At 37.0% G+C, this 23,766-nt stretch overlaps 2 protein-coding genes across 22 annotated transcripts in view; one reads left to right on the top strand and one right to left on the bottom strand.

Annotated features, from left to right (window-relative positions):
• Nucleotides 1–10,251, top strand: part of LNX1 (ligand of numb-protein X 1) — a 195,652-nt gene extending 185,401 nt beyond the window's left edge. For 4 of the 5 annotated variants that reach the window (XM_040238196.1, XM_040238195.1, XM_040238198.1 and 1 more), the window contains 4 exons: nucleotides 323–500; nucleotides 1,473–1,704; nucleotides 9,092–9,250; nucleotides 9,657–10,242. In XM_040238196.1, coding sequence (XP_040094130.1) covers nucleotides 323–500; nucleotides 1,473–1,704; nucleotides 9,092–9,250; nucleotides 9,657–9,792 — 705 coding nt within the window. In that variant the 3' untranslated portion in view covers nucleotides 9,793–10,242. Of the gene's footprint in view, nucleotides 1–322; nucleotides 501–1,472; nucleotides 1,705–9,091; nucleotides 9,251–9,656 lie in introns of all 5 variants that reach the window. The other variant, XM_040238199.1, reaches the window with a different exon arrangement.
• Nucleotides 9,876–23,766, bottom strand: part of FIP1L1 (factor interacting with PAPOLA and CPSF1) — a 69,420-nt gene continuing 55,529 nt past the window's right edge. For 15 of the 17 annotated variants that reach the window (XM_040238206.1, XM_040238210.1, XM_040238201.1 and 12 more), the window contains 3 exons: nucleotides 20,434–20,647; nucleotides 12,294–12,431; nucleotides 9,967–11,506 (listed from right to left, as the gene is read on the bottom strand). In XM_040238206.1, coding sequence (XP_040094140.1) covers nucleotides 11,359–11,506; nucleotides 12,294–12,431; nucleotides 20,434–20,647 — 500 coding nt within the window. In that variant the 3' untranslated portion in view covers nucleotides 9,967–11,358. Of the gene's footprint in view, nucleotides 11,507–12,293; nucleotides 12,432–20,433; nucleotides 20,648–23,766 lie in introns of all 17 variants that reach the window. The other 2 variants (XM_040238205.1, XM_040238217.1) reach the window with 2 other exon arrangements.

The raw sequence follows: 23,766 nt of genomic DNA, 5'->3' as shown, positions 1-23,766 counted from the left end.
GTTTGTATGCTTAATATTTCTCCAGTGGTCTCCACCCTATTCCTCTTTCCATTTTTTACTTCTCCATTTGAAATGTAAATGTTCCAAGTCACCCAATGGCATTTGGGATAATGTAACTCTGTAGTGAGGACCAAGTGAGTTCTCTGCATCTCTCTCCCTCCAACTCTTCCCCCCTCCCCACCCTTCCTCTAAGACAAGAACCTCCATCACATTTATGCAATTTTGGTAGTTTTTGTATGTAAGCAACTCAAACCCACTTGTGAACAAATGTGCTATATATATATATATATATTTTTTTTTTTTTTTTTGTCTGTGCCTTTAGCCCCTCCATCCTGTGGTCACTTGTCATGAGAAAGTGGTAAGTGTCCGAAAAGACCCTGGTGAATCACTCGGCATGACCGTTGCAGGGGGCGCATCACACACAGAGTGGGATTTGCCAATCTATGTCATCAGTGTTGAGCCCGGAGGAGTCATAAGCAGAGATGGAAGAATAAAAACAGGTAAAGAGACTTAAGGAACTAGGGCAGCAGAGTTTTAAAAGGAATTAGTGTGGCTTCCTGGATTAGCTGTTTCCAGAAATTAACAAGAGAATGTGAGGGTGATCTGGCCAGGACATCTCTTACTCATTGACCATGATTGGTTTGAGTATAGTTGCTGGACTGGGTTTCATCCCTCTTGGTTCATGTGGTTTGATTGTGGGCCACATTGCTTGCTGGGAAAGTGAGTACCTGCCAAGGATGCCAAGCATTAATAGGGAAGAACTGCAGTTACGAGCAAGCTGCTTCTATTAAGTGGAGTAATTTGGTTCTGTTCATTCTAAGTGATTCTTTGCTAGAATGACCAGTGATGAAACTGTTTATGAATTGTATTTATGGGTTGGATAGGAAAATTATTTGATTGAATGAATATTAAGTGAAAATACCGAGTCAGATAACTTGCTCATCGGTGAAAAGTGTTTCACTACTTTAATCTTAATGTGATCTAGGGTATTCTAAGTAAAGAGATGTCCAATCTCATGGGAAGCTTATTTATTCACTCAATCTGTATTTATGGGGTGCCTACTACATGCCAGGATCTGTGTAAGCTTTTGCCACCTTGCTCTGCCTTTGTGCTAAAAATAGGGGGTGGGAGAGGGCAGGGAAGAAAACAGGTTTTCTCCGATTAGTGAATGTGACTATTTTGTCTTCCTCTCATCCTCCCTCTCCCTTCTGTCTTCCCTCCCTTCCCCCCATTTTAAAGGCAAGAGCCAAATACCAACATGTACGTTTAGAAACCCACCCCCCCCACACAAATTTATCAACACCTTGCAACATGCACGCTGCTCACAATTTGCTATGTGAGAACCAACCTCACGTCACAAGGGTGTCCTTTGCCCTCACGTTTCCGCATCCCAGTCAGCCCTGCCCCTTATCCTCTCCAGCAGAAGTTCCCATTTGTAGCCTAAGAATGGCTTCTGCTTCTCTGGCCCCTAGGTGACATTTTGTTGAATGTGAATGGGATTGAACTGACCGAGGTCAGCCGGAGTGAGGCAGTTGGTTTATTGAAAAGCACGTGCTCCTCGGTGGTACTGAAAGCTTTGGAAGTCAAAGAGTATGAGACCCAGGAAGATGACAGCAGCCTGGAAGCCCTGGACTCTGACCACGACATAGCCCCACCACCCAGCGACTGGTTCCCCTCGTGGGTCATGTGGCTGGAATTACCGCGGTGAGTTCCAATGTGACATCCTTGGGGAGGTGTGGGAGGAAACTATTATAGTTCTTTGACCACTGTTTTACTCTCTCGGGCTGATTCAGGGCAGTAACAATCTTAATGAGACCCATGTGTGATTGTGGGTCTCTTTGAAATAATTCGTCTTCCCTTTCATAACTGAAAACACAGTAATCCTCAGGCAGGAATGAAAGCTTGAATATGGGCACTCCTGTTGAGGAGCTTACAGGGCTGCCATGTACAGTGGTGTGGGTCATACATGCAGCAGGAAGCCCAGCCAACAGGGAGAAGGGGCTTGTATTCACACACCTTGGAGCCATGGGAAGGTCCCCTTTTCCAAATTGGCTAGCGGCAGTGCTGGGAACTTGCAGAGGCAAAACTCTTTCATGGCTTCCCCCTCCAGCTTTTGGGTGGCCCTGGCTAGACACAAAGCGATGCAGCAGCACATTTTCCTTTTGCCCGGATGCTGGGGCATATGCTGATTGAGGGTCTGGCTCAGATCACCTCTCCTTAGTTCCTACTCTTATAAAGTTCTTGTGTAAGCCTTCAGGAAGTGGCTGCATTGTCATTCCAGTCAGACCTAACTAGAGCCTTATAGGGAAGCCAGTGAAGTGTTTTAGAAGTTCAGGAAAAGATTTGGGAGCAACCTTGCTCAGGGCTAGATACAGAAATAAAATATTCACAGGACAGATAAATTTGAGGTTTTCTCACCTGCATCAGAGTGTGAACTCTTGGCCTACGAGAAGGATCACCTTAAAAATCCCAAATGTGTGATTTCAATGTTAAACATGGGCATTGCTGATGACAACATGCTGGCAGAGGATTAAATGAATGAAAGTAGGATGTTTGGTTTGAGTACATTTGTGGGGTGGGATATAGGTTGGCCTCCAATTTTTAAATGAGGTTTTAAAAAACAACCTTTATCTTAAATACAAACCAGGATTCCTTTTTGAGCCTTCACTTGATAAAATGTTTTTTACAATGAGTACATTTTAGGTTGAAAATTGAGCGTTGAGTTTAAAAATCTTTAAAAATGTTAAAACTGAGCCTAAGTGGAAGAGAGTATTAAAGTTATATTTAAAAAATCTAAGCCTACAGTCTGCTAAAATAGATCATTTTGAAGTATGTTTGTACTTGAAAGCTATGTCATACAATAGAAGTTCCTTGTTCATTCATGTAAAGCAGAACAAATGTGAGATTTTTTTTTAGTCCAAATACAACCAAGTGAATGGCTTTCTCTCCCTCTTCCTTTTGCCCTTGACCTTGGCACAGCACTTCCCCACTTGTTTTTTGTGGCACCACTTGCAGGACCTTAGTTCCTCCACCAGGGATCGAACACACCCCACTTGCAGTGGAACTGCAGAGTTTTGATCACTGGACAACCAGGAAGGTCCCTTCCCTGCTCTTGCCAGAAGTCTAACCTGAATTTTGCTCATTTCCTTTAAAAATAGAAAGCATGAAATGACAACACTGGTTTGCTGTCACCCTGGCAGTTATTTTCCTTCATCCATGTATCTCCTTGCAGTCACGTAATAAGCAAAGTGAACATGCAGAGGCACCAAAGGCTAACAGTGACCCTCTAAAAGTGACTCTCCCAGCCCTTGCCCCTCAGATCTGCTCAACAGCGGTCACGGTTACCAGTTGCTTGTGTAATATTTCAGGGACTGTCAATGTCAGAGGTTGGTAAACTTTTTCTGAAAAGGGCCAGAGAGTGTAGGTTTGGAGGGTCTTTCTGTCTCTGTTGCCACTATTCATTTCTGCTGTTGTGCAAAAGCCATAAACAGTAAATGCTCAACATAAATGAATAGGTATGGCTGGTTATTTATAAAATTGGGTGTTGGGCTGGGCTGTAGTTTGCTGACCCCTGGTCTAGGTACAGATGTACACACACATACAATGGTAACGCACACACTATGTGCTATACCATACTTTTTTAAATCTAGAAATATACACTGGTATCATTTCACATAAGGACACATCAGCTTGCCTCTTCTCCACGGCTGAGGGTATTCTCTTGTATAGATGTGCTATACTGATTCAGCCAGTCCTATCGGTAGTGGACACTTTGGCTGTTTCCCTCTTGGCTTTCACAAACAATGCTGAGAAAAGAATTCATAAGGTACAGTGATACTCACTGTAGTATTGTCATGCCCACTACTGGTAAGAACTGGTTAAAGAAATCATGCTGCATCTGTACAGCCCTGTGACAGGTTACTTGGTTATGAAACTATCTCATCACCTCTTTTTGGACTTTGTAGGTGATGCATCACTGTTGACTTGCACTGAGTGGTGATGTGGGAAAATGAGGTCCGTCTCATTTCTCTCCTTCCCCGTGTGGCTTGCTCTTTGCATCTAACATTCAAGATAAATGCTCTCTGTTATTTGGGTTCTTCTTTTCAGGGAGTTCAGACATGTATTTGTTATCTTTTTCTTTTGTATCTTTTCACTTGAATCATTTTCATCTGTTCACTTTCATTCTGCTTTGTCTGATCACCTCTCCATACTCCAAAGTTTCCAGTCATTCATCTTTGCCTTTGTAGGCACTTATATATTTGTTTTTTCTCTTCCACTTCTTTCTTCTCAACCCTTTTCCTCTCATCTTGTCTTTTATTGCCCCTTGGAATCTTGTGTCTCTGCCTTAAGAGCCGTTGTTTCAGGAATATTTTAAATTCATAGGAAAAGGGCTGGTGTTATAAATTTCCTTGTCTATAGCAGCAGTTCTTTTCTGTGGCAGCATTTTTCTGGTGAGTTGTTTTTTGTCTGTTACTGTTTTTACTGCTACTTTCATCTTTTTTTTAAAATAATGTGTCTCTACTGGTTCATTCTTTTGAGCTAAATTTTTCCTGGAGTGGCTATTTGCTGGAATTTTATAATCAAAGGAAGAAACCAGGACCATCTTCCAGGTGGTAGAAACATCTCTTTATGACAAGAGTTGTTGTGTTTTACTTCTCCCAAGCCAATTAAGATCTGCCTTGCAGGGCCACTCACAGTACACATCCTTCCCCTACCCTACCACCGGGACAGGCTGCTACTTCGGACAGGCTGCTAATTCCTGCATTTCCAGCCATGTGTCCTGTGTGGGTTATCTGTTTGGGTTTTCATTGCCTCACTCATGCCCTTCCTTCTTGGCCAAACTGGGTCTGGTGCTGTCTGCGGAATGGCATTCTGCACATCAGGGGGCACTCACCATGGGCTCAGGGCACTGCGGGCTTAGTTTGCAAGCCCCTAGTTTAGGCAGCCTCACTTCCATCTACAATCTGACTTTCACTGCCTTTGGTGGCTCTCCTTCAGTTTTAACATGGAGTTCACATTTGTTTCCATGATCCCTAGTTGGCATTCTAGTAATTTTTGAAAGCAAAGGGGGTAACAGTCTGCACTCTGAGATTTAGAGGTGTGGTTCTTTTTGGAAGTCCTTAAAATTCAGTCATGCTCTTGCAAGTCTTCTCCAGCACAATTAAAAAGCATCAGTTCTTCAGTGCTCAGCCTTCTTCATGCCTTCATATCCATACGTGACTACTGGAGAAGCTACAGCTTTGACTATATGGACCTTTGTCAGAAAAGTGATGTCTTTGCTTTCTAATATGCTGTCTAGGTTTGTCATAGCTTTCCTTTCGAGGAGCAAATGCCTTTTAACTTCATGGCTGCAGTCACTGCAGTGATTTTGGAGCCCAAGAAAATAAAATCTGTCACTGTTTCCATTGTTTCTATTTGCCATACAGTGAAGGGACAGGATGCTATGAATTTCATTTTTAAATGCTGAGTTTTAAACCAGCTTTTTCACTCTGCTCTTTCACTCTTTAGCTCCTCTTTGGTTTCTGCCATTAGGGTGGTGTCATTTTCATATATGAGGTTACTGGTATTTCTTTTAGCAATCTTTTTTTTTTTTTTTAATTGGAGGCTAATATTGTGGTGGTTTTTGTTCTTTTGGCAATCTTGATTTCCACTTGTGCTTCATCCTGCTTGGCATTTCACATGACGTACTCTACCCATAAATAAGTAGGGCGACAATATACAGCCTTGACGTACTTCCTTTCCCAACTTTGAACCAGTCCGTTGTTTCATGTCTAAGTGTTGTTTCTTGTCCTGCATATAGGTTTCTCAGGAGGCAGGTAAGGTGGTCTGATATTCCCAACTCTAAGAATTTTCCACTTTGTTGTGATCCACACAGTCAAAGGCTTTAGTGCAGTCAATGAAACAGAAGATTTTTTGGAATTCCCTTGCTTTTTCAATGATCCAAAAGATGCTGGCAATCTGATCTCTGGTTCCTCTGTCTTTTCTAAATTCAGCTTGTACCTCTGCAAGTTCATGGTTCACAAACTGCTGAAGTCTACCTTGAAGGATTTTGAGCATTACGTTGCTAGCATGTGAAATAAGTGCAATTATACGGTAGTCTGAACATTCTTTGGCATTGTCTTTCTTTGGGACTGGAATGAAAACTGACCTTTTCAGTCCTGTGGCCACTGCTGAGTTTTCCAAACTTGCTGGCATATTGAGTGTAGAACTTCATCAGCATCATCTTTTAGGATTTTAAATAGCTCAGCTGGAATTCCATCACCTCCATAGCTTTGTTCTAAGTAATGCTTCCTAAGGCCCACTTGACTTCACACTCCAGGATGTCTGGCTCTAGGTGAGTGACCATACCATTGTGGTTATCCAGGTCATTAAGGCCTTTTGTGTAGTTCTTCTGTGTATTCTTGCCACCTGTTCTTAATCTCTTCTGCTAGATCCTTGTAGTTTCTGGTTCTTTATTGTGCACATCTTTGCATGAAATGTTCCCTTAGTATCTCCAATTTTCTTGGAGAGATCTCTAGTCTTTCCCATCCTATTGTTTTCCTCTATTTCTTTTCATTTTTCACTTAAGACGGATTTCTTATCTCTCCTTGCTATTCTCAGGAACTCTGCATTCAGCTGGGTATGTATCTTTCTCTTTCACTTCTCTTCTTTTTTCAGCTATTTTCAAGGCCTCATCCGACAACCACTTTGCCTTCCTGTGTTTTTCTTGGGGATGTAAAACTCCACGACTCCTGTAAGGTGAACCTACTAACATCAAGTCTTACTGTGAATTACAGCAGATAATATCCTGTACGATGTTATGAATCTCTGACCATAGTTCTTCAGGCATTCTGTCACCAGATCTAATCATTATTCTTTGCACTATGCTAAATCTTCACCAGTGAACCAGTGAAGTAGCTCAGTCGTGTCCGACTCTTTGCAATACCATGGACTGTAGCCTACCAGGCTCCTCCATCCATGGAATTTTCCAGGCAAGAGTACTGGAGTGGGTTGCCATTTCCTTCACAAATCTTCACAACTAGGCCTAAATTTAGAGAACTGAGAATAGGAAAAAGCTCACATTTAAATTTAGATTTTAAATTAACTTAACTTCTCAAGGGTATATCCTCAACATTGATCAAGACAGCTGCACATTTCCCAGTAGAGAGTGAAGTAATTCAACTTAAGAAAAAAATGCCCAAAAACTTACTCAGTCTCAACTGACCAAGATCTGACTCTGAGAGTTTAACATAGTGAGTTCTCACTGCTATAATGAAATAAATACTTAACTGAAGGAAAGCACTTAATGAAATTAAATTAGTCACACTTAAATTCCCTTGAATAAAGCTACACAGGGCAGGGGTTTCACGTGTTTTGTTCACTGATATATACCAAGTGCTTAGAACATGGTATACTCGTATCAAACCAAGAGTTTAAGAAAAAAGACACACTTGTGATTTAACGTTATGCTGAAAATTTTCTATTGATACATAAAAATTTTAGATGGTTATTTGTATAGCTTGTCCACATGGGATAAAATATTCAATAAGAGTCAAGGTGATACTTAATGAAAAAAGTCAAAAGGATGAGAAATACTTAAGTTTCTGAGTACTGCTCTTTGTACCCATTCATATATTTTAAAGAATAGAGATATATTTGGTCATAACCTTGGATAAGAAGCACCCACCTGCTTTCCCCCAAGTATTGGCATAGGTGAGAATGTTAAGTGCTCTGGGGTTTGGGGAACAATTACCTGCTATGAACATGAGCTGTTAGGGTGCTACTGTGTAAAACTCCATGACACCTGTAAGGTGAACCTACTAACATCAAGTCTTACTGTGAAATACAGCAGATAAACATTTTACAGTAAAAACATGGTTGTTTCATGTAATGAAATCAATACTTTTCAGCTGTCATTTTAGTGAAACCGATTACTGTAAACGCTCTATGATGACAGATACAAAACAAAAAAACTGAGTTGAATTTTAGTACTACATTTTAAAATTACCCACCATCAAACCCAAATCTTATTTTACTTCAAGTGGGAGTTGAAATGCCAAGAAAAAGTTGTTACATTAATTAGCAAGGTCGGTAACAATAACCAATTTTATTACTTAAAACATTTCATAAGAGAGTTTTTTAATTGGTTTCTCAAAAATCAGTTAATATTTTAACGTACAGTTTATAAACAAAATCATCGTATCTTATTTTTACCAACATGAAAATGCTAATTTCCTTTCAAAACATTTCCTGGCCTAGGGATTCTGGAGTCAAATCCAGCTCCTGATATACCTGTCATAATTGTAACACAGTTTTCTACTTAGCTTGCATCTATGTTAACACTGATTTAACTGCCACTGAATAATAAAGGACCAGCTTCCTCAATCTAGTTTTCTATTTTAGCTGAAGGTTCTACTCATTTTCAGAAGACCTGTGGTCATTCTCCTATTCCTACTATAACTTGCTATTCAGTTTACCGCTGGTTTTTTCCCCCTTTGATATGAATCATTCTTATTATCTTTAAATGTACCTCAATCTCCACTCACTATATTATGTGGCCTGCATGCTTCTCTATAACCTATCAAATATGTAGAACTATGTATAAACTGATTAAGTCAAAATAATACTTCAGGAAATGCATTAATTAGTTATTAATTTTACATTTTTTCAGATTTCAAGTTTACATTTTTTCAGATTAACTATTTATTCAAAGACTTTTCTTCATTAAAAATTATTTATATCCATAATAAAAAATATGGTACTGTAAGTATGCTTGAATGTGGTTCATCAGTAAAGATTTAGGCATAACTAACTTTTTAATATAAACTGAGGGGTTAAATCTTCAAACGGTAAATGAATCTTTCCTAGTAGACATATAAACAGAATGTAATAAATAGATGGCCTCATTTTTTAAAGGGTGTTTAGAAAAGATAAGTTCAATTAGAAAAAGCCAGCTTTTTAGCACAGAGGTTACTGGGCTATGACAATTTTGAGTGAGACCCATCCCATGCTATTAACCCTAATAATGCCAATAAAGGGAATGGGAGATGAACCACAGTAATTACTATGAGTTCAAATTAACTGGATTTACATTGATTTTGTTCTATTTAAGGTACCTGTATAACTGTAAAGATGTTATATTACGAAGAAATACAGCTGGAAGTCTAGGCTTCTGCATCGTCGGAGGTTATGAAGAATACAATGGAAACAAACCCTTTTTTATCAAATCCATTGTTGAAGGAACACCAGCATACAATGATGGAAGAATTAGGTAATAACAATGACTGCTTAACAAAAAACTTATATTCAAAGATTCTGGTTTTTATGTGCAAAAGCTTGGCCCCATTTGAAATAAGGCATATATTTATTATGCCTATTTTTATTGGTCATAAATTTGAAACATTTATGTAGCATTCCATTCCCAAGAAATCCAAAATTAAGAGTTATCCTTGATCCCATACAGCAACTTTCGCTACTTTTAGAATTCTTTCTAAAACAAGATGAATAATAGAATTTGATAGAATTTAAGTGATGGATGTGGGGAGAATCTTAGTTAGAAGTAATATAATCAAAACTGACAAGCGTAGCAAAAACTAAGACCACCATAAAAATTGCATTAACTTCAGCTATGGCTCAAAATGTTAATCATATACCTTGTTTATTTATTTACATTTTAGATGTGGTGATATTCTTCTGGCTGTCAATGGTAGAAGTACAACAGGAATGATACATGCCTGCTTGGCAAGGATGCTAAAAGAACTTAAAGGAAAAATAACTCTCACCATTGCTTCTTGGCCTGGCACTTTTTTATAGAATGAATGATGGGTTATAAAAAAATAGGAAATCAATAAGTAAGCTAAGTTGAAACAATGTACTTATCTTGTCATTTTTTTTTTATTTGAAGGCTATACTGTAAAAATATTAAACTTTAACATCAGGAAAAGTAGGATCTAATGAAAGCCAATTACACCTCAGAAAATATAATTCTCAAAATATAAACATTACTAATTTTTATTCAGTGTGGAACATTTCTCATTACTCCACAGCTTTAAGATTAAATTTTCTATTCACTATAAAGCTCTTCAACAGCTGACATGGTTTGTATGCTCCTACTGAATTCAAATCATACAGTTTAATTAAAATTTGGTATGTGCTGAGGTCTGTAAAGCATTCATTATGGGCATTTTAAAAACAATTTCCAGACACAGGATTATAAAAGTGCACTGCTGAAAAGTGTTCATCAAATGAGAAATAAATATTTTTCAAAAATTATATAGCTGTCCTTTAGTATGTGATACTAAGTACATTTCTATCATCACTATTTAAAAGTTCCTAGTAATTCATTCTTTTAAAACCATGTTGTTACCTTCACTGACAAACACTTCCTATGGGTTATCCCTAAACATGCTCACAGAATTTTGTAAACTTGTATTTTCTTAAATGTTACAGAAAATGATTAAAGCTCTTGTCATTTATTTTCATTCACAATATAGCTAGTAACTGTAAAAACCCGACATGCTGCTCAACCAATAAGCCTTGAAAAAGCATCAAGAAAAGGCCAAACCACTTTGACCCTGCTTTGGCTCATAGAAGATGGCAGTGAGGCAATTCAAATTTTTGTCACAGTGATGAGTATTTGTCCATGTGCCTGCTCTCTAGAAACTGAAAGTTATTTTAGAGGCAACCCAAATGCCATTAGATTTTATTACTGTGGATATAAAACTTCCCCATTTAGTTTCACCATAAACCCAAATTTAGAACACTGAAAACCTGCTATAAAAAAGCTGTGATATCAAAACTGAATATGAGTTCTTTAATATGCAAAACCACAGTGCCACAGCAGTGATGAGAAAAGACTAGTTTTAATCTCAATACGCAGAGGTACCTTCTGATGCCTTTTGTAGTGCAACTTCATAAGAGACTGGTATTTGATTAAGTCAAGAAAACCAGCCAAGACCTCTTCTGTGGGTGCTGGCCCACTCTCTTGCCCCGAAAGTGTACTGCTTGCTCAATAAATCTTGCCTGCTTGAGCTGTAAAAAAGAGAAAGAAAGAAAGAAAACTGGACAAGAGGGAACCTTGACTTTTATGAGAGATTGTGTATGTACACAGCTAAACATAGCTCTTTAAATTCTCTGCTGAGAATTCACATTACTTTCTTCCATACAAAGTCATTACTGCCTTTTTATTTTTTAAATATTACAAGACAAAAATTTTAACTTAACATGAAAAATTCACTCTTTTATTTTGGAAGAGAAAATTAACTTTTCATACTAACAGAACAAGATGAAAGGCAAGTTTCTTAAACATTATCCAGAAAAATAACAAGATTTACAGTATCTACTTCTGGCACTACTATACACAGAAGGCCATGACCACGCCTATTCTGCAGGTGTAGCTTCAGTGCTCTCCTGTTCAGGAGCAGGCTCACTGCCAGCTTCTTTTCCTTCTTTGCTTCTTTTAGATTTTTTGTGCTTGTGTCTCCTATGACTGTCTCCTTCTTCACTTTCATGGCGACGTCTACTATTGCTGAAGAAAAAAAGAAAGGCATATTTTTCTTAAAAATGTTTACCTACATAAGTAGTGACAAATCAACCCACTTTAGGTAAATTCTTGGGAGAGCAATGGGTTTTAAGTAACCTAATACTTTTTTTTCTCAAATACATTTTGGAGAGTAATCACATTTTATGTGACTTCTATGCTGGGATTATACTTACATTTAATGCTCACCTTCACTTTTGTTATACTAGAACAGTAAGGCCCTCATACTTTAGATTATGAGACTGACACAATGCCCACTGTGCTGAGAGGGCCAGTAGGGACCATATACTGTATTCTAAAAGACTAATTACAAATTAGAAACTAAAGTACTAAATCATAACAGGAAATTACTTTCTAGAGTTGATTTTATACAAACAATACACATTAAAAATGTAATGCTTTTTTTTGAGACTACAGGGCCCTGAATGTTTTTTGATTAAAGTGAACATTGCTTTGTTTAATAATATTTACTACTAAAAACTGATTCATGACAAATTCCCTCCTGCTCAACAAGATAATGTAGTAAGTTTAATTTTCATATATTTTTCATTTCATGCTAATTTTGGCTTATGGGTATTAAACATAACCTTGTTAGATTTCAAGGTCTTTGCTGAAATCTATAAAAGAACCAACTATTTTAACAGATTATTCTTGATCTTCTAATTAGGAACACATACATGCTCTAGTGGTTATTGGCAATGTCTGCTTCTACTTCCTGAAGTCAAATCAATTTGCCTGGCTTCAAACTGATTCATTATTTTATTAAAGAGCAAACCTTCGAGAGGACTTGTGTCTGGTTTCCTCTTTCTCTCTGTGTCGTCTTTCTCTGTGTCGTTCTTCTTTCTCCCGACTTGCTCTGTGGCGCTCATAGCCTCTTTCTGCATACTCCCTGTATCTGTATCGTTCTTCATCACTGAAACAGAATAGAAACAAGTATTCTTGACAGCTGGACTGTTGATTCTGAACGACTTCAAATTATAAAAGAGGTGACCTGAGTCCAGAAGTCCCCATGTTAGCACCTTAAACAGAACAGGTGCAAAGTATGTCTCTGCTGAACTGAGAAGAAAACAATGCTGCTCCCAAATTAGTACTAGATATAATACAATACAAAATATACAATAATTACACATTATGTTAAAGGATCAAGTTTTTTCTATGCTTTCAGTTGTTACAGGGAAGAAATTTTACAAAAACAATGCTGTTTTTCTTCAAAAACTGGGGGCTGAAACTGATTTAAATTTTAATTTGCAGCTTCCCTTGTGGCTCAGCTGGTAAAGAAACTGCCTGCAATGTGGGAGACCTGGGCTTGATCCCTGGGTTGGGAAGATCCCCTGGAGAAGGGAACAGCTACCCACTCCAGTATTCTGGCCTGGAGAACTCCATGGACTGTAGTTTATGGGGTCGCAAAGAGTTGGACACGACTGAGTGACTTTCACTTTATTTTACTTTTTAGAATTAAAAGAATGTTTGCTTAGCTCAGATTTCCAACCAAAATTCTTATATTTATAAAACCTTAGGTAGTTAAAATTCTAAAAACATTATTAAAAATATTTGGCTTTCAAATACAGATAAGGTTCTTAATATTTTGAATCACATAAAAAGTATATTCATCTAAAGAAGCAATACAAACATTAAGAACAGTGTGACACCAAAGCAACTTCCACAATATCCACACAAAATGCAGGCTGAAAACTGCCTGTGTACACCTGAATTCCGACATCCCGATAACACTACTACTGTGTGTGTGTCACTGGGGGTGGGATGGAAAGGTGGCCATGGGAATAACTTCAAATCCATATTAAGCTGCACCTCCATTTTCTGATCTTGGAGAAAATGGACTAAGGAAACTGGGACTGATGGCTACTGTTACAAGCATAATCTTCTTTACCTACCTCTTGAGACCTCTCTTCAGGTCCTTCTGTGAAAACAGAGATATACTTCTGTTTTTTTCTTAATCCTTCAGGTCTTTTTATTTAGCATACAAGCCAACATTCTCTACAGCCTAATATCAGTAAACTCTTTTAGAATGAATAAAAGTATCTTTTGGAACACTGTATGCTAAAGAGCTATGGTTTCTAGAAATATTATGTGTAATACAAATTATTAAATTAGTAATTTGTACACAGCATCAAGATGCTAAGGAATCTTAGAGAGTAATAGGAAACAGAATCAGGTGGAAGTATAAGCCATATAAAAACCAATCAACCTAACTGTCTCTTAGCAAAAGTGATAATTCAGGAGTGCTATACCTAATGCCAAGTCATATTGCTGACCAAGTTGTTATTGCCTGTGATACATTTTTATTTTTAAAAGTATTCATATATGCAGACATATATACATATATATATGCACACACACACACATGAAAATAATTTTTTTCTAATCATAAATATGTACTTGGTATTGGGAAAATGGAAATGTGCCACCAGAAAGGTAATGCACTATGTCCGGAAGTGGGAAGTAGCAAGAGCAGTCTGGGCAGAGCAGGCCCAGGGGCATCCTGACTCTGCTATGGTCCAGGGTAAGTAACTTGACCTCTCTACTCAGTTATCTCACCTGTAAAACTGGCATCAGTCTTTTTCAGGGTTGTTGCAGAACTGATAATAGTATTTATAAAGTGTGTCTGGAACAAGAGTAGGCCCGCAACAAACATCCACTAACATGCAGGTTTATCATCTTCATAAATTTAATGCTAAACTTTTCAGAAGCAGAACCCTTTTTGTAAAGGTAACTGACTAATACAGTTCCTAAAAGGAGAATAAACTTGCACCTACCTACCATGACAAACATTAGCATTAATGTTATCCTCTTTAAAAATGAGGTTCTTGGGACTTTCTTGATGGTCCAGGGATTAAGAATCCACCTTGCAATGCACGGTATGTGTGTTCAATTCCTGGTCCAGGAAGATCTCACCTGCCACAGGGCAACTAAGCCCTAGTACTCTAAAGCCTGTGCTCCACACCAAGAGAAGCCACTGCAACAAGAGGCCCATGCGCCAACTGCCCGTGCATAGCAACAAAGAGCCCGTGCACCACAAGGAGGACCCAGTGCAGCCAAAAATAATTTTTTTAAAAAAATAAGCTCTTTGTAATGATTCCAACTGGATTTACATAAAAATAACTAAAGTCAATTATCTCACAATTTGTCATTTCTAACCTCTTTCCCTCTCACCCTGCCACCGATTTTTATTAGATTTGAGCCAGATTCTGAAAGCAAGCCATCTGATGGGACCGTTCCCACAGATGGTGGAAGATCTGGTCTCATACTCAAAATATAAAGACCCCTTCTCCGATAAGCAGCTGCAGCACAAAGGTTTTTCTGGGCCTGGAAATCATTAGAGCTCATTTCAAACACCCTAGAATGACCAGCCTTCCCTCTGGCCCACAATTAAGCAGCCTAAAAAACATGTTGAAACTTGCCTGTAATTTTCAAAACAATGACTCTGTAATTTGTAACACAACACACACTACATGCCGTACTGCTAAAATGTCAGTCTTGAAGAAAAACAGCCTTTACTTATACTTCACTTGGATTTTCCAAAGATCACTATTTCTGGGATAATTCAGAACAACACAAAATTCTTCCACCTCTTTTCCCCTCTCTGGCCTTGAAGTTTTAGTCAGATTTAGGTAAACATTACCCCTGATGCTCTACAGCTAGCAACCTGAAAATCAAATGTGGTTTAACGATTAACAGTTTTTAGCATCAATAAAAATTGAGTAGAATCTGTGCATGGGTGTGTTTAAAATTAAAGTATTTTATAAACATTGTATTATTCATGCAAAGTAAACTTATATGAGCTCTAGCAAAGCAATTCATTTTAGACTTCTTTCCTATTAAGTTTTGAATTACGTTCCTTACCTTGTGAACATGTACATTCAAGAGAGAACCGTACTATTTCAAATATATTAATTTTAACTACATTAGAAACAATTCAACTTTCTGGAAAGTAGTGCCCTTGATTTAACAGAATTTGTGTACTTTTTTGACTAAAGTTAACAGCACATTTCCCACCACACAAACTCGGAACATAGACTACACACACAGATACAAACATACGTACGGACCCATATCTTCACTTATTTAGTCAATCAAATTTTACCAGGTGCCTACAATGTATAAGTCATATTATTAGCAGCTATTAGAGAAAAAAGATGAATAAATCTTACTGAGTTTCTTTCTGCACTTTTTTTTACACAAACTTTTAAACTTCCAACCACAGTCCTAGTTAAGGTGACAATTATTATATGGTTAATCTGTAACGACAGTATATGAGTAATTCTGTATCTTCAGCACACAACTTTGTCCCTGGCATATAACGGGGATTCAAAGAATGTCAGTTAATGAATGAAAGAATTAATATGATTCCCCATGACCTCTAAAAGAAGAAAGAAAAAACAAAAATCAAGTACAGAAAAATAAGGAAAACAGAAGGCAACAGAATTTTTAAACTACCTAATTACAAGACTAGAAATGATTTTAAGTAATATCTCAACCATATTTCCAGTAGATACCATGGTTCTACTGTTGGTTTAATTTCTCTATGCTTCCATTCTCTCACCTGACAAGTTAAAATTTAGGCTGGATAATCCTCAAGAACCTTTCTGGATTAAGAAGTATATGATTACATGATCACATCTAACAAAACAAATGTCTGAATCAGGCATATGCTCACATCCTGAACTGAAACATTGCTTCATCTCACCAAGCAACATCAGGAAAACTGTGTACCTGTGTATCTTATGCATAAAAAGCTGATAAAACAAGAAAAAGTTATCTTAAAGATATTTCATTCTACATTGTGAAGGTACCTCAATGGATATCTTAATTAGAAAGATGTTCATATTAATGCCTTGATAGTGATAAAGGATGATTTTTAACCATTTCAAAACCTATCTAGCTAGCACAGTTTCACCAAGAGTTTTCAAGATCATTTTTTCTCTATTGTATTCACCTCCCTGATATGTGTACATCATTTTATTCACCAACATATTCATTATGTGCCAGGCATAAATGGACAAAGGGGTGAGAACAGAGAGATGAAAAATGGCAGTTAATGCCCTCAAAGTGGCTTACTAAGACATGCTCTAAAGAAAATACATGAAGTGCTTACGGAATATGTGAAGGAATAATTAAATTCTTTCTTTCAGGTTCAGAGGAGCTCATGGAAGACAAATGTGAGCAGAACCTTGAAGAATCAGTAAAAATTTGTGAGGCAGTAAAGGATAGGAATAACATGAAGGAAGGAGGTATTAAAACTATGAGGATTTCCAGATGTACAACTAGTTCACTATACATAGAGCATGCAGTATATTGGCTTGGGAGAGAATTGGGGTTAAAATATAGAAGGGTGCACTGGACTTGTGACTTATGGGTCATAAAAAGAATTCTGAATTCCTTCTTTCGGCTGGCAATAAATGAGCTCTTTCCAATGGCACAAAGTTTTAGGGAATCAATTTCCATATCCTGAACTTCCATATTTATTCTTTCCTAAATGTGCTTAGTCATTCAGTCGTGTCCAACTCTTGGCAACCCCATGGACTGTAGCCTGCCAGGTTCCTCTCCATAGGATTCTCCCGGCAAGAATAATGGAGTGAGTAGCTACTGCCATCTCTAATTCCTTCCTAAATATGGAGTGCCTAATGATACACCTGCAGGTAAACCACCACACCATTTCTCCAGTTAATCTCTTCTCCATCATGTTCCTTATCTTTTACAAAAGAAAGGCATTCTTTTCAACAATTTTACTACAGTACATTATTGGCTCAGGGTATTAAAACCATCATGGAATCAATAAGATCTAAGTTAAAAATATTAGTGTCAGTAAGACCAATTTTATTTCAGAAACCATAGAGTCTTTATAGGGCTTTAGGCCTTTATCTCTTATATATCCTTCTGTTACAAAGTATGAAGTAAGAAATGGAATATTTTGGCCTGTGTCTTGAGACATTCTAACTTTAGATATACTGTAGAGGAGTATGGTGGGAGTCCTAAGAATTTTCCCTGAACTAGTAAAAAAAAAAAAAAAAAATTCCTTCTGAAGGAAAGCAAAACAGTGTTGGAGAGGCAGCACCTTATTTTGAGTTCTGTGACTATTTTATCTTAGACAAGGGATATGGACTAACTCATTTAACAGAACAAGAAAAATGAAGTCAGACTTTTCCCCCAAAGAAATTGGGTGTGATGTGGCTGGCTGGCTTGCCAATAAATAGGAGCTGTATTTCATGAATTATTTGGTAGCTATTTTCCATAAATGGAATGGGAGAACTTGCAGCTCCAGGTTTGCATAAAAATAAATATAAAAGTACACATAAAGGTGTTCCATTAATTTTTAAAGACACTTTGGAAAAGATATACTAAAATTAACAGTATTTCAATTTTCCTAACCCTTGAAAGAGGAGAGTGAAAAAGCTGGCTTAAAGCTCAACATTCAGAAAACGAAGATCATGGCATCTGGTCCCATCACTTCATGGCAAATAGATGGGGAAACAGTGTCAGACTTTATTTTTTGGGGCTCCAAAATCACTGCAGATGGTGATTGCAGCCATGAAATTAAAAGACGCTTACTCTTTGGAAGAAAAGTTATGACCAACCTAGACAGCATATTCAAAAGCAGAGACATTACTTTGCCGACTAAGGTCCGTCTAGTCAAGGCTATGGTTTTTCCAGTGGTTACGTATGGATGTGAGAGTTGGACTGTGAAGAAGGCTGAGTGCCGAAGAATTGATGCTTTTGAACTGTGGTGTTGGAGAAGACTCTTGAGAGTCCCTTGGACTGCAAAGAGATCCAACCAGTCCATTCTAAAGGAGATCAGCCCTGGGTGTTCTTTGGAGGGAATGATGCTGAAGCTGAAACTCTAGCACTTTGGCCACCTCATGCAAAGAGTTGACTCATTGGAAAAGACCCTGATACTGGGAGGGATTGGGGGCAGGAGGAAAAGGGGATGACAGAGGATGAGATGGCTGGATGGCATCACCGACTTGATGGACGTGAGTCTGAGTGAACTCCGGGAGATGGTGATGGACAGGGAGGCCTGGCGTGCTGTGATTCACAGGGTCGCAGAGAGTTGGACACAACTGAGTGACTGAACTGAACTGAACCCTTTCTAAATGTACTAAGTTGAACAGGGTACCTCTAACATGAAGAGTATTAAATACAATTTGTAGTCTTCTGGTAAGTCTTGGTAAAGTCCTTTTGATATTCCAAGAAACTCAGAAAACTGAAAACTTTGGAAACAGGATCTTTCTGGATGTAATCATCAAGGCAAGATGAGGTTATTCTGGATTTGGCTGTGCCCTAATCCAAAGACTGATATCCTTATAAGAACAGGGAAACTTGTATGCAGAGAGAGGAGAATGAGTGTGAAGACAGAGATAAAAATTGGAGTTAAGCATCAAGGGATACCAAGGACAGCTAAGAACAACCAGAAGGTACGAGAAGGGCAGGGAACAAATTCTCTCTCAAAGCCTCCAGACCTGTGAGAGCAAATTTCTATTGTTCTAGGCTACCAGTCTGTGGTACTTTTATTGTTATACTGAGTAACAATTGGGTGATTTCTAATTCTTTGCTTTTAAGAAAACTAAGCCATGAGCTTATGGATTCTTAAAAGTAATTTCTGATGATATGTTAATTGTATAATTTTGACATATCACTAAACCTTAACGTGCTCAAATAACAGTGACAGAGCCACAACAAAATTCCATTAATTCTTATTGACATATTTCATGTGAACAAGGTTTGTCAGGGCTTACATCTATACAATAAAGAAAGAAAGAAATATAATACTGGCAAAGCCTTTTTTCCCCTAACAATAGTAATATTCATTTATGGATGCAAACATTAATTAAGAGATGGGCAGAAGCTCTTTCATCACACTAAGGAATGTACCTCCAGTAAATTATTTTCAGAATTTGCATTATATTTATATATAGAAATAAATCATGATAACCAACATGAGAAAAAAATTTTAAATACTTAATAGGAAATGGCACCCCACTCCAGTACTCTTGCCTAGAAAATTCCATAGATGGAAGACCTGGTGGGCTACAGTCCATGGAGTTGCAAAGAGTCGGACACAACTGAGTGACTTCACTTTCACTTTACTATGGTCATTACATTTTTAATACATTAACTTACATAGGTATGTTGCAGGGTAAATAGGATGGATAATTAAAAATACTTTTTCATAATAAAAATACTTTACATTACAATAAAATTCTTTCGGGACATGGTTCAGAAATAAGAATTCAAGCACAAAAAGAAACGCAGAGTTTCCAACTGTTAAAGAGAGCTTGCTTATATATTTTAAAAAGATGGATAATGATGTTTAACAAATCACTGTAGTATCCTTAATCCACTGGATATGTTCAAAAGAGTAACAATAACTTTCAAAATTATGATACTTATAACAGACTGGAAATTTTATCTATGTGGTTGGTTGGTTGGTTTATTTGCTAAGTTGACCCCATGGACTGCAGCCTGCCTGGCTCGTCTGTTCATGGAATTCTCCAGGCAAGAATACTGGAGTGGGTTGTCATTTCCTTCTCCACGGGACCTTCCCGACTTGAATCAAACCCGAATCTCCTGCACTGCAGGCAGATTCTTTACCAATTAGCCAAACGTTTATACTTAAAATGAAAAATTTTATGTGGCAAGATAAAAATACATGAGGGGGTATGACATTTTCAAAACTGTTTTAAGGAAGAAATGAACAAACAAATTTGGACACTGTTGCTTTAGATAGTGGGAAGTCCTTATGAATTACACGATAGCCTTGATGCTTTTAAAATGGCTATCCTCACTACTCTTCAAACAATCCTTTCCCAGTTGAATTGGACATTCCATTCTGGCACTGAATAAAAATTCTGAAACGCATATGAAACACACTTGTATAAATCCCCGTGCGCTGAACACACCTGTTGAAGACGCTCGGTGTGGGACTGTGATCACGCTCCCTCTCCCTCTCTCTGGTGCGTTCTCGTTCTCTGTCTCGATCACGGTCTCGTTCTCGGTCTCGGTCTCTCTCTCTATCTCGGTCTTTCTCTCTCCTTGAGTAATAGTCCCATTGCTTGCTGGTGTCCACAAGACTAGGCCATGAAGGAGTAGAACCAGGAAGGTGGGGAAAGGCAACTAAAGAGAAAGAATAATAATTAAAAATAAAAGTTATGGTACTTAAAAAACAAAAGAGAAAGACAAGGAGAAAAAAAAGGTAAAAATCCCACAAAAATGCTTCATTAGTTAAAAAGAAAATTATTTAGTATGTAGAAAAGAGAAGTAATATATGGTGAATACCCATAGGCTGGGGACATGGCCAGAAACAGATCTTAAAGATTTAACTCTTCATTTGAAAGGTGGACAGCAAACCAGAATTAGATACATCACCAACTTCCCAATACAGCAAAAATATAAACCAGAATACATTAGGACATCTTCAGAGTGCTGAGACAAAGTAACGGTCAACCTAGAAATGTGTACTCAAAATTGTATTTGAAGAATAAAACAAAAGGCATTCATAAACAAAAAATAAGCAAAAGTTATAGAGTTCACACACAAAAATAACTTCTATTAGATATACGCAAAATACATTTCAAGAGTAACCACTAAAAAAATAGAGATAAATATATTATTTCAGAACAATGTAGGGAAAAAAGAGAATATTTTTAAAAATCACCTGAAAATTTCAGTCACTTCACAACAGAAAGAATGAGGATATGCAAGACAAGTTTGAATGGCTCAAAAAACACAGTAATACAAAGAGGATGGAATTAATCACTTAAGTGACAGAAATTGTTGATTTGTATTTTTCAAAATTCTACCTATATTCTGAACACTAAACATAAAAACACAAGATGGTTGAAAGTGAAAGGATGGGAGAAAAAATGGAAAACACTAATATCCCCTAATTTCCATGAGTAACTGTGTAAGTGGCAAAGCATACTCATACAGGAAGGGTCACCGGAGGAAGAACCACTATGTGAAGATGGAGGATGCAACTCACATAGAACACAGAACAAATTCAACTTCCAAATATCTAACAACACAGCCTTACTTCCCATGGAATAAAAACTAATAGAAATAATACAGGTAGAAACAGAAAAATCAACCATGATCATTGGAGACTAATGTAATTTTTCAATTATCGACACTTTAAGCAAACAAAAAAATCACTACAGATATATAAGGACTGAGCAAAATATTGTTAATAGAGTTGATTTAATGAACATAACATAGAAATCTGCCAGGCAGGTACAGAATACTCATTCTCTTCACCCATATGAAACATTTATGAAAATATATTATGTTCTTTCAAAGCATAATAGACATCATGTTTTCTGACCACCACACAATTTAAATTAGAAGTAGCAATGAAAAGTTATGGGAAAATAATCTCCATTTATTTCAAATTTAAAACACATTTCTGATAACTCAGGAGTGAGTAAAAAATGTCATATATTTAAAATCATTTAAAAACTGAACACAAAGAAAAGTACAATATGTCAAAAGTCTAGAGATGAAGACTGTTCTGAAGGAAATTAATCTTAAAAAAACCTGCATTACAAAAGATGGAACATGAATGAATTAGCTTTCAACTTATGAGCTTAGAAAAAAGTAGAATAATCCAACAGAAGGGAGATAAGAAATCATGTCAGCAGAAAACTACCATGTAGTAAACAAAGATAGAAGTTGGCTCTTAAAGACTAGATGAATAAAACATAATAATCTTCTGACAAGATTAGGAAAGAGACCTTATAAAAAAATATCAGAACCAGTAAGGGACTACAACTGCAGATGTTACAGGGATTAAACAACACAGAGAGTATTATATATTTTAGACCAACACAGTAATTCAAAGAAATCTTGACTAGTCTCGTAATTATTAAAGACATTAAATCAGCAATTTAAAACCTTCCCACAAGACCAGATGGCTTTTACAGGTGACTTTTACTCATTTATAAGGTACAGACCAGTTGAATAATACAAAAACTTTCAGAGAATGGGAAAAAAGATTATCCCCTTAACTTATCCCATGTGGCTTGTATAACTTTAATACTAAAACCAGTTAAGGACAATAGAAATAAGGGAAAATCACAGAACAATATTACATATGAACTTATATATGAACTTAGATGTCCAAATTCTAAGTAAGTCTGTATTTATTTTAAAAAAGTAATCAGTTGTGACCAAATTAGGTTTATGTCAGCAAATAAACAGTGGTTTAATATTAGAAAAATTTAGAAATCTGCCACATTAAATGAGAAAGGTAACAATATGATCAACTCAGAAAGCATCTGATGAAACTCATATCCATTCACAGTTTAAAACCCCTTGGAAAACTGGGAGAGATTTTCCTTATTCTGACAGAGGGTTCTATCAAAAATCTGAGAGTAAAAATTTCATAATATAAAAGCATTTCCTTAAAAAAAATTTTTTTTAAAGGGTAGGTGGGGCAGTTCCAGACAAGAACGCCACTTGCAGTACTTCAACATTATATAGAGGTCCTAGTCAAAACAGTAAGATCAAAAAATGAGGAGGCATGGGGTGTGAGGAATAAATACCTGAAAAGGAAAGAAGGGCAGATGATACTGCCTGAGTTCTACAGGTAACAGCTACAAAGTACATATTGATATACCTGTTATACATATGAATAAAACAAAACCCAATTTTATTTCTAAATACAAGCAAATACGAACAGAACATGTAGATTAAATGATGATACTATTTATAAGGACAATAAAAACATCAGGTACCTATGACTAAATCTAACTAAAGATGTCTAAGAAGTGGAGGGAGAGTTAGAGCACTCAACTGGAACACATTAAAGAATATCTCCATAAATGGAGCGAATGCTTGCTCAGAAGTTAACTCAATGTTGTAAGGTATGAATTCCTTCAAACTGATCTAGAGCATCAGGATAATAATACAGTATAGTAAGAAAAAGGACTCTGGCAACAGGCTGCATGGTTTCAAATTCTGACATGACTATGCCACTTACTGTGTGACATTGGGCAAATTACTTAATCTGGCTGTTCTTAAATTCCCTAGTCCATAAAATAATGATAACAGTATGCCTGCTTTATAAGGCTGTCAGGATTACATGAATCAACAGTTTGTCATATTGTAAACATGAGTCAGTCATTAATAAAAATCTCAATAGTTTTCAATGAAACTTGAAAAGTTGATTCTAAAATAGATATATAAGAACAATGGCCCCAAATCACTTCTGAAGCAGAGTAAGATAGCTTTTGCTA

The sequence above is a fragment of the Oryx dammah genome, unplaced genomic scaffold (genome assembly GCF_014754425.2).
Source record: "Oryx dammah isolate SB20612 unplaced genomic scaffold, SCBI_Odam_1.1 HiC_scaffold_3, whole genome shotgun sequence".
Lineage (NCBI taxonomy): Eukaryota > Metazoa > Chordata > Mammalia > Artiodactyla > Bovidae > Oryx > Oryx dammah.
This window is presented reverse-complemented; position numbering and strand designations above follow the sequence as displayed.